General features: G+C 46.0%; 1 protein-coding gene across 1 annotated transcript in view; it reads right to left on the bottom strand.

Moving 5' to 3' along the window:
• Positions 1-1,841: 1,841 nt before the first annotated feature.
• The window catches only part of LOC138248999 (vomeronasal type-2 receptor 26-like), a 191,906-nt gene continuing 177,529 nt past the window's right edge, over positions 1,842-16,218 (bottom strand). The window contains exon 8 of the mRNA XM_069203054.1: positions 1,842-2,832. Coding sequence (XP_069059155.1) covers positions 1,931-2,832 — 902 coding nt within the window. The 3' untranslated portion in view covers positions 1,842-1,930. The remainder of the gene's footprint in view (positions 2,833-16,218) is intronic.

Consider the following 16,218-nt stretch of genomic DNA (forward strand, 5'->3'; position numbering starts at 1 on the left):
CTCTGTAGTTTACAGGATCCTGCCTTGCCTAGGCCTGGCTCCCGACGCACACCATGGAGTAGGAGACTGCACTGTGTGAGGGCAGGCACAGCCCTTTCAGGTGTAAGTGACCACTCCTCCCTCCACTCTAGCCCAGATTGCCCATCAGGATATTCAGGCTACATCCCAGCTCCCTTTGCGTCACTGTTTGGTGGAGATTCACAAACAGCCCAACTGTCAGTCTGACCCAGAAAGGGAATACACAAGCAGGCAGAGTCACAGAATGGTTTTCACAAGAAAATGCCCACTTTCTAAAAGTTTCATTTTCTAACAGACATTTAAAAAACTAACTTTACCAAAAGATGTATTTTTAAACTGTGAGTTCAGAGACCCCAAGCTCCAGATCTCTAACTGCTCCCAAAGGGAAACTGCACTTAAAAGATATTTAAAGGCAGCTCCCATGTTACCATATATGAGAGAAAGGCCTTGCAACAGTGAAAAACGAATTTGGCAGAATTTCACTGTTAGAACATGTAAAACACATGAGTAAATATCCCACCTTTAACATACACTGCACCCTCCCCATGGGGCTACCTAGAGCCTACATTAGGGGTGCCTTACATGTATAAAAAGGGAAGGTTTAGGCCTGACAAGTGGGTACACTTGCCAAGTCGAATTGGCAGTTCAAAACTGCACACACAGACACTGCAGTGGCAGGTCTGAGACATGTTTACAGGGCTACTCATGTGTGTGGCACAATCAGTGTTGCAGGCCCACTAGTAGCATTTAATTTACAGGTTCTAGGCACCTCTGGTGCACTTTACTAGTGACTTTCTAGTAAATCAAATATGCCAATTATGGAAAAGCCAATTACACATGCAATTTCACATAGGGAGCACTTGCACTTCAGCACTGGTCAGCAGTGGTAAAGTGCCCAGAGTACCAAAAACAGCAAAAACAGCAAAAACAGAGTCCAGCACACATCAGCAACCTGGAAAGCAGAGGCAAAAAGTTAGGAGAGACCACACCAAGGATTAAAGGTCTAACAGTTACTGAATATTTGTACTTCTTAATTGTATGTATTTGTCGATTTGGGGGAAATGTCATAGTTTAATGATTTGAAAAATCAATATTCCACAGAAGACTTACAAGACATGTACAGAGAAGTTACTGTGATCTCAAGTCAGATATAAATTGCACTGTGCATTTTATGATAAACTTTTTTCTGGATTACAATCAAATAGAATTTTGCTATTGCTGCTTTTATTCAAAGATATTTAACATGTGACTGCATTATGCACCTTATTAGAAATCATTTTGGTATCACTACAGAATTCTGGTTCCGCTGCTTCTTGTTTTAAATTGATAGACGATATGTCTTATAGTATTGATTGGATGAGTAGATATTTTTATTAGTCTACATTTTATATAATCTGTAAGGAGCACTAGATTTTCTTTCCTTGTCTTTTATCTTTTATAGATGATCAGCTTAAATCCTTTGACCCTTTATCAAAATATTTCAGTAGCTTGTGCTTTATATTACTTTTAAGACGTACAGCATTGGCAACTTCTTTTAATTGAGTGTAATGATTGTAATGTTTATTCTGTGCAGTCGGCATAAGAGTAAATGAATAAAGTAAATTTGGAAGTACATATAGAGAACGGAGGGTTGGGATCCTTTGCCTACATAACTTCCTGCACAGTCAGCTTTAGGGTAGGACTCGGAGTTCACTGTGGATGTCACTTCTGGGTTAAAACCTCAGGGTCAGGTTTCATGTGGTGGCTGACTCTCTACTTACTCTTCTAAAGTTGACACAAGAGAGCATCCTAGTAATCATGTTTTCTAGGGTGAAATCCCACCAACACTATTTACTTCTATTTTACACCTACTGCTTCATACTTCCTAGTTATCAGCTCAATACAAGTTCAACAACATTCTTCCCTTTTATTGCTAGCGTTTGATTCCTACTAGATGTTGCCTGGTATTACTATCGGGTCTAACTAGAATGATATAACACTTTGGAAAGAATATACACCCCAGCAGTCCAGCACTGGAGCACAGGATGGCAAACACCTCCACAGCCACCATGTACTTCCCCCGTGTGCTCAGGTACGCTGGGATGAAGGAGATCCACACGCTGACAAACACCAGCATACTGAAGGTGATCAGCTTGGCCTCATTGAATCTTCCAGGCAGGTTCCTTGAGAGAAAGGCCACTATAAAGCTGACTGTGGCCAGGAGGCCCATGTATACCAGCATGCAGTAGAAGAAGATGGTGTCGCCTTCGTTACACTCAAAGATTATCTTCGCATTGTAAGACCTCATGTTCAGTTCTGGAAATGGAGGAGACTTCACCAGCCAAGCAGTGCAGATTATAGTCTGGATCAAAGAACAGATGAACACGATGCAGATTGGGGTCTTTGATCCCAGCCACTTCCTTGCAGAGCTGCACGGATTAGTTGCTTTGAAGGCAAGAACAACAAGAACAGTCTTAGCAAGAACACAGGAGACACTGATGGAGAAAATTACCCCAAACATTGTTTGTCGAAGAATGCAGGAGAGCGTCCTGGGACTGCCGATAAAGAGGAATGAGCAGAGGAAGCAGAATAGGAGCGCGAGTAGGAGGAGGTAACTGAGGCCTCGGTTGTTGGCCTTCACAACAGGAGTGTGTTTGTACTTGATGAAGATTCCCAGGACAAAAACAGTGGAGAACGACAGGAGGATTGCAGAGGTGGTGAGAGTTTGTCCCAGGGGATCGTCGTAACTTAGGTACTCAGTCATTTTCTGGGTGCATTGATCACGCAAGCTGTTGGGCCACTGATTTTCAGGGCATTTAAAGCAGCTGATGGTGTCTGAAAAAAAAGTAAGGTAAGGCACAGTTTGTAATATGTTATGATATTGCAGTTTTCCAAATAAGCATAGAAGAAAGACTGAGGACAAAGTGTGCCTTCTCTACCATTGCAAATGGTAATCTTTGAATTAGTCATTACTTTTTACATCAGTCATCTGTAGCCTGGTGTCCATGGACCCCTGGGGGTCCACCACACCTACTCAGGGGGTCAGCGACTGTTTAAAACATTTTTTAAAATTAAATAACATTTGCAGGTTAATAAGGTATGTAGGAGACTGGCCTGGCTTATAGTGGGTACCTTGTGGTACTTACACCTTGTGCCAGGTCCAGTTATCCCTTATTAGTAGGTTAGTAGTATTCTAGCAGCATAGGCTGATAGAGGTAGCTATAGCAGAGCAGCTTAGGCTGAACTAGGAGACATGCAAAGCTCCTACTATACCACTTATATCACTTAGCACTATATAATAAGAAACACAATACTCAGAGTTACTAAGAATAAAGGTACTTTATTTTAGTGACAATATGCCAAAAGTATCTCAGAGGATATACTCCCTTAGGAGGTAAGTAATATACACAAAATATACACCCAAACCAAAACCAGGTAAGTAAACAGTTAGAAAAGTAGTGCAAACACTGTAGAACACAATAGAATGCAATAGGAGACAATGGGGGTCATTACAACATTGGCGGTAAGTGGCGCTTTCCGCCGTGCAGAAGACCGCCAATACACCGCCGCGGCCGCGGTAGACCGCCACAGCTATTATGACACACATCTCGGAATCCGCCGAAATTCAGACACCCACACAACACCGCCACACCAAAGGTCAGCGATAATCATGTGGAAACAAATCCTCCACCTCCACGCCAACAGAAACACGCCCATGCTATTACGACCCACGAATCCACGCAGCGGTCATTCAACTGCGATATTCGATTGGCGGTACACACCGCCGCGCTCAAAATACACACACATCTCCAAAACACCGCCACATTGGACAATTCCAAATACACACACCTGATACACATACTAACACCACTCCCACACACCCAACACAATATAAAACACCCACCCACATCACTCACAAACCCCTACGACCAGAAATACTGAAAGAAGGCCAGAGAGAGAGCACAGCAATTGACAACCCCATCACACAGAGGCACACAACACCATCACCCACACAACATTCACGCGCAAAACACCACACACCACTACACTCACCACACTCATCAACACATACACCACCCCACACCTCACCCACACCACCCCATGGCACGCCAAAGACACCCCCGCTTCTCCGAGGAGGAGCTCCGGGTCATGGTGGAGGAAATCGTCCGGGTAGAGCCACAGCTATTTGGCTCACAGGTACAGTACACATCAATAGCCAGGAAGATGGAGTTATGGCGCAGAATAGTGGACAGGTTGAACGCCGTGGGACAGCACCCAAGAAATAGGGAGGACATCAGGAAGAGGTGGAACAACCTACGGGGGAAGGTGCGTTCCACGATCTCCAGGCACAACATCGCGGTGCAGCGGACTGGCGGCGGACCCCCACCTCCTCCTCCACAACTAACAACATGGGAGGAGCAAGTCTTGACCATCTTGCATCCTGAGGGCCTCGGAGGAGTCAGTGGAGGATGGGACACTGGTAAGTCAAATCTTAACTAACATATCCCCCACCCTACCTGCATGCTATCACACACCCCCACCCTCACCCCCTCCCCTATCACCCCAAATCCTCACTAATGTACCCATAACACAAACCACCCATCCCAACACCAAGCCCTGCATGACACAACTAAGCATGGTCACCCTTCACTAAAGCATGCTAACTGCACATACCCATAACACCCCCCCAACCATCATCACACAAGCCCCCACACAGGAATGCTTGCACTGGGGTTCACGCACACCCACCCATTGTACACCATTACACACACACATGCAATAATCATGCTCTTATGCCCCTGCAGGAACCCGAAGGACCGTCACCACACCAGAGGGTCCAGACAACACCACTCCACCCCCAGAAGAGGCCCACAGTGACGAGAGCAGCTCTGCCCTACTGGATCTTGATGACCAGCTCGGACCATCGTGGGCCTCAGGACAGTTGGTTCCCCTTGCACAGGCACAGCCCAACACCGACCTTCCACCCTCTGGTAACACCAACACAGCATCCACCCAGAGGCTACTTCTCTCAGGCCCTTCACACCTATTTCCAAAGGGAGAGGGTGTGACACCCTCTTTCAGAGGAAATCCTTTGTTCTGCCTTCCTGGGAATGGGCTGCCCAGGCCCCAAGTGGGCAGAAACCTGTCTGAGGGTTGGCAGCAGCGGTAGCTGCAGAGAGAACCCCAGCAAGTTAGTTTGGCAGTACCCGGGCTCTATGCTGGAGCCCCGGGGATGCATGGAATTGTCCCCCCAATACCAGAATGGTATTGGGGTGACAAAACCATGATCCTAGACATGTTACATGGCCATGTTCAGAGTTACCATGGTGGCGCTACATATAGGTATTGACCTATATGTAGTGCATGCGTGTACTGGTGTCCCCCCACTCACAAATTCTGGGGAAATTGCCCTGAACAATGTGGGGGCACCTTGGCTAGTGCCAGGATGCCCTCACGCTAATTAACTTTGCACCTAACCTTCACTAAGTGAGGGTTAGACATATAGGTAAGTTACTTAAGTGCAGTGTAAAATGGCTGTGAAATAACGTGGACGTTATTTCACTCAGGCTGCAGTGGCAGTCCTTTATATGATTTGTCTGAGCTCCCTATGGGTGGTAAAAGAAATGCTGCAGCCCATAGGGATCACCTGGAACCCCAATACCATGGGTACCTAGGTACCATATACTAGGGAATTATAAGGGTGTTCCAGTGTGCCAATCAGAATTGGTAACATTTGTCACTAGCCTGCAGTGACAATTTTAAAAGCAGAGAGAGCATAAACACTGAGTTTCTGGTTAGCAGAGCCTCAGTGATACAGTTAGGCACCACACAAGGAACACATATAGGCCACAAACTTATGAGCACTGGGGTCCTGGCAAGCAGGAGCCCAGTGACACATATCAAACATACTGACAACATAGGATTTTCACTATGAGCACTGGGCCCTGGCTAGCAGGATCCCAGTGAGACAGTGAGAACACCCTAACATATACTCTCAAAAGTGGGAGTAACAAGGCTAGAAAGAGGCTACCTTCCTACTCAACCCCCCCAAACGAAGGACGAGAAGGCTAACCTTGGCCAGTGGAGTCTTTATTGTCTAAGTGGTGATAATTGGAGAGTAGCTCTGCAATAGATTGGTTACTTCCTTTATCGTCCACTATATGGTTACTTCCCTGTGGGGATGTAAACCACCCTGTTTGAAGTTTTTTAGCTAGCCAAAAATGTAAAGTTATATTCTCAGAGTTCCTATTAGTATGTTTAAGTTTAGAGCAGTGGGAATGCTGTCTCAATAAAGCCATAGCTGGGCAATAACTTTGGCCCATATTTATACTTTTTTAGCGCCACCTTTGCATCGTTTTTTGACAAAAAATCAGCGCAAACTTACAAAATACAATTGTATTTTGTAAGTTTACGCCGATTTTGCGTAAAAAAAACACGCAAATGCAGCACTAAAAATGTATAAATATGGGCCTTTGTCCATATGGCTGTAAGAGAGAATAGGGTTGCTGTTTCTCTTGAGTTGGAGCAGGGCAGGGATGCTGTCCTATGAACTCCACACTAGGGCAGGGCTGCTGTCCTAAGGCCCATATTTATAGTTTTTGACGCAAAACTGCGCAGACGCAGTTTTGCATCAAAAATATTACCGCCGGTTAACGCCATTACTGTGCGCCGTGCGGTCATCAAATTTATTCTTTGATGCACGGCGGCGCAAACCAAAGGTGTAATTCATTTTTGTTGATGCACACCGCAGCGTCACGTCGTAAAGGAAAACGACGTTAACGCAGCGGAAATGACTGTGAGACGATTTACGATACCGCAAACTGGATAGGCAGCGTTTTTTGACGCAATAGCGTCAAAATTCCCCGCAAACACAGTCATTTCAGCAGAGGAGAGCCAAAATGGATTCCAGATGCCTGTACAGACCCCAGGAAGATGACAACAGACCAGGAACCAGCCAGGAGGACCAACACAAGAACCAGGACAGGGAGAAGAAGAAAAGAAAGTGTCGCTTCAGAGCAGAGGAGCAGGAAATTCTGGTAAAAGAGGTGACGGAACACTAGCACCAACTGTTTGTCACCTCATAGTTGCCAATCAGTAGGATAGAGGCAATATGGCAACAAATTGTTGACAAGATTAACAGTGTGGCAGAAGTATGCAGAACAGTCATTGAGGGCAAAAAAACGCTGGCATCACTGCAAGTGCAGGACCAAGGAAAAGATGTCCAGGAACAGGAGGCAGCACTGCAGACTGGAGGTGTGAGTCCAGCTCACCAGGAGGCCCTGGAACACATGGAGGAGATGGTGGCAGCCGTCATCCCTGAGGAGATTGTCACAGGGATTCAAGGACAGGACAGTGCATACTACCAGGAGACAATGCACATGCAGGGTAAGACGCATGGGAAACTAAAATGCACTAATGTTAACTGCAATCGGGGGGGGGGATACCGACTCCACAATGCATGTAAGTCATCATATAGATGGAGTGGCATGGATAAAGAGGTACGGCACGGGGGCATGGCCTGTACAGAGAAAAGCTGGGGCACACCATAACACAACACCAACAATATTTCCATGGGGGTATGGTGCCATGTCAATGATTTTGCAAAGGTAAAGCCATGCCAGAAGGGAAGGGCACAATGTCAAACTGACATCCCGTCACACGTCAGCTACTATACCCCCTACATTAACTAGGGCCCAATTAACAACCTCTAGCCATACCGACAACTGGAATGTAACATTGACAACAGTTGCCACTACCAACTCCGGTGTGGGTGCTGGTTAAGTAGCCAATGGCAGTGGCAGTAACGTCCCCATGGATCATACACTCCTGAATTAGAGGGTTTAGGATGACAACGTTAACAATCCCCTGAAAACAAGACAAATGTTCCAGTCCTGTCAAATGTGAATGCCCATAGTTGCCGCAAACATCAGCCAATGCCATCAACATTAGGAGCTACACAGCACTAATGTCACACCCATGCTGCATATGTCAGGGTCCATCCTGTGCCTGGGTCACAATGCAACATCCCATATGTCATACTGCTCAGACAACAGCATTGAGGGGGAGGACACATGCAAGTAGTCACTGAAATACACCTGCACAGTCAGAGGAGGAAATAGGAAACTGCTATGACGATCAGGGCAATCCAATGTACCACACATTCCCCAACATCAGCTATACACATTACCAATGCTGACATCCATATTGTGCCGTAACAATGCTATGCATAGTATACGCTATATTTCAACTACATATAAGTGGATGTGAAAGATCAGAGACTGGGGCAGGTCCAGATTGTTAAGTGTGCTGCTAGTGCCATCAGAGCACCCACAGCCAGTGAAAGGTCTCACTATGAGAATGGAAGTAGACGGAGGGTTGAGTAGGACAAGAAGGTGGCAATTCACTATTTGGCCAAAACCAACACCTAGAGGATGTGATGCTGACAAGTCTAGTAACTGACCACAATACATGTGACATGCAGGTGGGGCATAGGCCTGGGAGAATGCCCATCTGAAAGTCTGGATCTATGACTAGGAACCAAGATCACTATGTGAAATCATCACAAGGCAGGCATGTCACATCACAAATGCCACAACACAGACACACTAATTGTACCCTATTTCATTGCAGCGGACGATGGATCTCCTGCGGATATGCCTGTCCAGGACTATCCTGATGACATGGATGATGAGCTGACAAACATCAGCCACCAGACCCTCCAAGATGTCCTTGGAACCCTCCAGACCCCACCTTCAGTCACAAGGAGGAGCACAGAACAAGCAGCCATCACAGAGGACCCACCCACAACCCCAATTGTACAACCTGCCAGCTCCAATACAGCTGAGGTCTCAGACGACACAGGCACCAGCTTTGAGAGAACTGTAGTCGGAGTACAGCGGGAGCTGGCTAAGGAGGTGCGGGTGGGGGTGCAAAATATGGCAGCCAGCCTTGAGGGGCTGCATTCGTGCATGATATCATCTGCAGATCAGACAGCAGCCATGCAAGCGCTAACATCCATCCTGCAAGGACTACAACAAACTGAAAAGGAATTCACCACTGCAGTAGGGAGTTACCACAACACCTCGCACCCCAAACCTTCCACTGCACGCACAAATGCAATCATGACCCCCTCAGGGCCGACCTGGCTGCCTACCATCGTGATGTGGCTTCTATTCTTAAGAACCAGCAGATCCTCCTTGCAGCAGTACTGCCCTTATGACCCCCACAGGTAGCAGCTACTGGGATGTCTGGCTCCACGTCTACACACACTGAGGTGTGTTTTGCCCCTTCACAACCACCACCACCAAGGGCAGAGGAGGCAACACACACATCAGAAGATGAAGACGTGGAACAGATCACCTTCACACGTAAAAGTACCTGGAAGCACTAGTCCCTGCCACATGGCCACCTATTACCAAGGTCCTGCGCTTCGCAACATGCCAGTCTTGCAACAACTGTACTCAAGCACTGATCTGTAAAACACTGTGAGGGTCCCGCCGCCCGCCTGGCGGGAACCGCCAAATGGCCGCTCCGCGGTCAGAAGACCGCGGATGCCATTCTGGCTTTCCCGCTGAGCTGGCGGGCGACTGCCAAAAGAGCACCCGCCGGCCCGGCGGGAAAGGCCCTGCAACAAGGAAGCCAGCTCCGAATGGAGCCGGCGGAGTTGCAGGGGTGCGACGGGTGCAGTTGCACCCGTCGCAATTTTCACTGTCTGCTAAGCAGACAGTGAAAATCTTTATGGGGCGCTGTTAGGGGGCCCCTGCACTGCCCATGCCAGTGGCATGGGCAGTGCAGGGACCCCCAGGGGCCCCACGACACCCGTTCCCGCCATCCTGTTCCTGGCGGTAAAAACCACCAGAAACAGGATGGCGGGAAGGGGGTCGGAATCTCCATGGCGGGATTCAGCCCATGCAGGGGAAATCCGGCGGGAAACCGCCGGATCCCCTTTTCTGACCGCGGCTTTACCGCTGCGGTCAGAATGGGCTGGGAAGCACCGCCAGCCTGTTGGTGGTGCTTCCGCGGTCCCCGGCGGGTCAGAATGACCCCCTGTGTATTTTGTCAGCCTGCCTTGTGATTGTCTCTCACTAACTCTTTGGCAAATCCTGTCCCTCTGCACTGTCTGACACTGCACCCCAGCTTGTCCAATGAATTGTCCTTTAGCACTTGTGTAGGATCACAATAGAAGATGTCACTATAATGGACTAACAATCATGGACAATGTACATATAGCACAACAGCACTTTTCAATAAGAAGCACTTACACAACCACTTTGTCTCTGTGTAATGTGACATATCAACCGTGCAGTAGACCACTGAATTTTGCCTCCTGTCAAATTACATAGCTTGTCATTACAGCTGTCCTGAAATTATGTAGGCTGATAACTATGCACAGTGGCCTAGATTCTACCATACTCTGCCCTTCCTGATGGTAATATTTGAGGAAAAGAGAAACTATACACCATAATGCTGTGTTGGACAGAATAATGCTTCATCAAGGGATATCTAAAACATAAAATAGTGCCTTCAAAATGGTGCTTCAATGCAAAACTAACACATGTAACATTGCTCACAAATATAAGCGAACAGTCACCAAACTGCATGAATGGAGGTGTATGAGTTTACATCCAAATAAGTAATCATGCTGAACAGTGTAACAAATGATCTATGTGAGTCATGTACACTATACTACAAGAGAGCTTACTACCACTCACCTTATAAGGGTTTCCTTGGACATCAGACTGCAGTCAGACATAACACAGTGTCCCCAATCATAAATCTGGAAGCACTGTATGTGACATTTAAAACATACTTAATGAAAAAAACACGTTGGGATCCATGTTAACTGTGATTGGTGGTTGCAATGAATGGTCTAATCTTTGCAACGTTGCTTTTGGGTAGCTGCCAATGTTACAGCTCAGTTGGGATTTGTTTGCAGCATAGGACACAATATGTAATACAAAAGAAATACTGTACACTCATGCCAAGGCCCTGATCTACAAGCATGTCACACATACTGTAAAGGGTTTACCACATATTTATTAAACAGTGAAAACAGAAGTGAAAACTCAGGGAAAAGCCTTACCTACCCTAATCTACTCTAACTACTCATTACCCACAACTGTCCCTAACTAACCTAAGCTAAACTTACTTATCACATTTAACGAAACATTCTAAACATCAATCCCCACCCCCCTTATGAGACGGGACACATGGAGGATAACAGATACTAACCTAAACACATACTATCCTATACTAAACAAATATATATATATATATATATATATATATATACATATATACAGGGAGTGCAGAATTATTAGGCAAATGAGTATTTTGACCACATCATCCTCTTTATGCATGTTGTCTTACTCCAAGCTGTATAGGCTCGAAAGCCTACTACCAATTAAGCATATTAGGTGATGTGCATCTCTGTAATGAGAAGGGGTGTGGTCTAATGACATCAACACCCTATATCAGGTGTGCATAATTATTAGGCAACTTCCTTTCCTTTGGCAAAATGGGTCAAAAGAAGGACTTGACAGGCTCAGAAATGTCAAAAATAGTGAGATATCTTGCAGAGGGATGCAGCACTCTTAAAATTGCAAAGCTTCTGAAGCGTGATCATCGAACAATCAAGCGTTTCATTCAAAATAGTCAACAGGGTCGCAAGAAGCGTGTGGAAAAACCAAGGCGCAAAATAACTGCCCATGAACTGAGAAAAGTCAAGCGTGCAGCTGCCACGATGCCACTTGCCACCAGTTTGGCCATATTTCAGAGCTGCAACATCACTGGAGTGCCCAAAAGCACAAGGTGTGCAATACTCAGAGACATGGCCAAGGTAAGATAGGCTGAAAGACGACCACCACTGAACAAGACACACAAGCTGAAACGTCAAGACTGGGCCAAGAAATATCTCAAGACTGATTTTTCTAAGGTTTTATGGACTGATGAAATGAGAGTGAGTCTTGATGGGCCAGATGGATGGGCCCGTGGCTGGATTGGTAAAGGGCAGAGAGCTCCAGTCCGACTCAGACGCCAGCAAGGTGGAGGTGGAGTACTGGTTTGGGCTGGCATCATCAAAGATGAGCTTGTGGGGCCTTTTCGGGTTGAGGATGGAGTCAAGCTCAACTCCCAGTCCTACTGCCAGTTCCTGGAAGACACCTTCTTCAAGCAGTGGTACAGGAAGAAGTCTGCATCCTTCAAGAAAAACATGATTTTCATGCAGGACAATGCTCCATCACACGCGTCCAAGTACTCCACAGCGTGGCTGGCAAGAAAGGGTATAAAAGAAGGAAATCTAATGACATGGCCTCCTTGTTCACCTGATCTGAACCCCATTGAGAACCTGTGGTCCATCATCAAATGTGAGATTTACAAGGAGGGAAAACAGTACACCTCTCTGAACAGTGTCTGGGAGGCTGTGGTTGCTGCTGCACGCAATGTTGATGGTGAACAGATCAAAACACTGACAGAATCCATGGATGGCAGGCTTTTGAGTGTCCTTGCAAAGAAAGGTGGCTATATTGGTCACTGATTTGTTTTTGTTTTGTTTTTGAATGTCAGAAATGTATATTTGTGAATGTTGAGATGTTATATTGGTTTCACTGGTAATAATAAATAATTGAAATGGGTATATATTTTTTTTTGTTAAGTTGCCTAATAATTATGCACAGTAATAGTCACCTGCACACACAGATATCCCCCTAACATAGCTAAAACTAAAAACAAACTAAAAACTACTTCCAAAAATATTCAGCTTTGATATTAATGAGTTTTTTGGGTTCATTGAGAACATGGTTGTTGTTCAATAATAAAATTAATCCTCAAAAATACAACTTGCCTAATAATTCTGCACTCCCTGTATATATATATATATATTTTTTTTTTAAACACACAAGAACCCCAACATTGACCCCCACCCACCCACACACTCAAAATGAAACAGTAGAAATATTCAGGACCCCCCACTAACACTAACTAAACTAACATCCTATACTAACCTAACACTAAGCCCCCTAAACCCACAAAGTATAAGAATCAGGAAAGAGGAGGGAGGGGAGGGAATCATGTCCGACAACACTGCTACAGGTTGGCCCTCCGGAGGGTCCTCTTGATTGACGGCACCCGCTGGTTGACATGTCGCACCTCCTGCTGCAGTTGACTCATCTTCCGCAGGACACGGTCCAATTTACGCTGCATATGTACAAAAGCAGCAGGGTCAATAGCTGCAGCTGGGGTGGTCCGGGTGCCAGCCAAAGAAGTGTGGGGCCGTGTAGTGTCCATTGCTGTGGGCTGCCCTGCAGGTGGTGCTGTGCTAGGGCCTGGAGCACTTGCTGAAGTGGTTGCTGCAATGGTCCCAGCTGCTGGTGGTGCCACCTGGGTGGTAGTGGTGGTGGTGCTGGTGGTGGCAATGGTGAGCAAAGAAGGGCCGCCTTGTGGGAATGCCCTCCAGGCTCCGGAGGCCCGTTCGCGGCGGTATCTGCGGGCCATTTTTCGGTACCCAGACTCTACTTGAAGTATGTGCTGATACCTCATTCCCCGCTGTTGAAACTCCCTGACCTGGATGGGTGTCATATTTCAAGCTGTGAAGACAAATAGAAAAACTAACATTAGGAACTGCATTGTGTGAAATGGCACAAGAAGTAAATCAGACAATACATCTATTGTACTTGTAACAGCTCATATCATCATACAGATCATTGATTGTCCCTGAGGAAGTACATGGCAAGCCAGCCTACAAAGGTTCTATCACACGTGGCACATCCAAACCCTACAAGATGGGTAACAACTGGCATGATTTTGGCATCTATGTTCTGCCAGTTGTCAGCTAACAATCATGCAGCACATCCTCCGCCAATGCCAGGGCTACAAATGTCATTGTACGGGATGGAAATCTAGGGCCACATGATCTGCAAGTTGTAAATGGACTTGCTAGTATAGTACTCATGTGGGAAACCTGAGTGTGTATACTAGGTTCAGACAAAAGATTCACTGATTTACATGTCTGTGTACCAAACTTGTATCATCAGTCCTAGGTACACTGTTCACAAACCCATGCCTGTGTTTGAGGGTGGGGGGTGGACTAACAACTAACAATTTCAAACAACAAGGACACCCAGGAAGCTTAGGAAAGCTGAACATGTGTTTGGCTCAACACACACACCACAGGTAAGGAGTATCTCCAAATAGGAGACAGCAAACCCTTGACCAATCCCAGTGCCACACATGTCTGGAAATGCAGACCTTTGTCCACATCATTTACTACCAGTAAGCCATGACTTACAACAAACACAGAGATGCAAGAACACCCCTGGCCATGAGTTGCATGCACACCCCTGGCCATGAGTTGCATGCACACCTAGGCCATTGCACTCAAGTGCCACATACTCGTAGCACTACATGTGGAGCTACATGCTGCTAGGAAGTGCAACCTACAGTTTAATCACTACACTAGTGAATTGGGAAGCAGAAGTCTGTGGGTAAGCATTTTGCAGCTCCATTCTGGGAGAATTTGGGTCTGACTGGCTGACTAAATCACAAATTAGGTACAGTGCAACTCTTTCTGATACAAATGTTATGCACATGACTCATCCCTATTCACACTGCGGGGTCTACAGGACTGACCTAGAATCCCTAAATCAGACAATAGGATAAGGATTGGCCAACTCAAGGATGATGATAAAATGAAATTCCACTCATGGAACAAAACAAAAGATTGGCCAGCGCATCACACCTTGCTATGTGTTCAACACACAGGAGTCCATCACACATCACCAGCAAACACAACACACAACAGACATATCAACACTTACTGGAGTTGTCTGGGTCCTCAAATCTAGCCACCTCGCCAACAGTGTAGGGTGCCGGTCCACCTGTAAGGCATGGAAGGGAGAAATATGCTAAATTTCTGTGCACTGTACAACAATTCCAAAGACAAATACTATGTGTAAGATTACATAAGTAAGTAAAGCCACTCAGACATGATGATACTGCATCCGAAATAGCATGCATAACATGTACATACCATGGGTCTCCTGTGAGTGTTACACACATATCTGCACACATGCAGTGGCCCTAACTATCATGTGGTGGAAAACATGCTCCTTCATTAGTGATCAGACATAATAATGGAGTGTATTTGTCTCATCATGTGTATCCAAGAGAGACATCCAAAGCCACTTTCCTTGAGGAGTGCATTTCCAGTCAACCAGCCATTGTGACCATGACAAATTTATGACACAGAGGTACAATGTACAGAGGGGCAGGGACAGGTGTAAGCCCTCATGTTGTTACAGTTTCTTCATTTGATGTGGCCCAGCTATGATGAGTTGCACCAACCATAGAGATATGAACCCATGTGCATACCTTTGGCCAGCCATCCGTAAACGAAAGGTGGAACAACAGACACCAAATACCAGTCTAAGATGTTAGCTGAGGGCAGCTAGAACTTGTCCCCTATGTGTCCAAATCCAGATCTGACATGTATCCGAAATGAAGGAGGGCCACAATAATCCCTATGATTTTTGGAATTTCTGTGATCACTTTCCTTACACACTCACCAGACACACATGAGACATATGTTTGGGCCACATTGCTATCATCAATTGACGTGAAGCCTGCACTCATTTTCTGCCTAATGTAGTGTTTCAAAGGTCAGTCTAGCTGTTGAGTCAACAAATATTGGTAATTAATTGGAAATTTCTATACCTCACAGGCAAATGTGACCTATATCTATACATAATTGGCTCCTGATTTGTGTTGCTGTTTGACACAAAGGCAGCACCAACTTACATAATGCAAAATTATTCAGTTAGTTTGCAGAGCACTTGCTTCCTAACAGCTAGCAATTGCGGTCCTTAACATAGTACATAAATGACCATGTATGTTTCCGAAGCATTCCACACACTCAAAACATTGCCGACAGATATTGTACAAATCATCTGATGTCACTACAGAGCATTTAATCGTGCACATTTACATGATTTGTACTCACCAACAGGGCCACCAATCAGAATCCCCAAGTGGTCCAGCAGATCTTGCTCCCTGGAGATAAGGTCAGCCCAGCAGTGCTTCAGCTGGTGGTCATTCCTTGGTATCCAATAAATGCATTGCAGGTGATGCAAGACCTTTGCCCACTGGAGCCTCCGTGCCTCAGTTTGATACCCCTGTATCACCTGCCCACCTGCCTCAATCATAAGGGGTAGGAAATGGCATACCAGC

The sequence above is a fragment of the Pleurodeles waltl genome, chromosome 8 (genome assembly GCF_031143425.1).
Source record: "Pleurodeles waltl isolate 20211129_DDA chromosome 8, aPleWal1.hap1.20221129, whole genome shotgun sequence".
NCBI classification, from domain to species: domain Eukaryota; kingdom Metazoa; phylum Chordata; class Amphibia; order Caudata; family Salamandridae; genus Pleurodeles; species Pleurodeles waltl.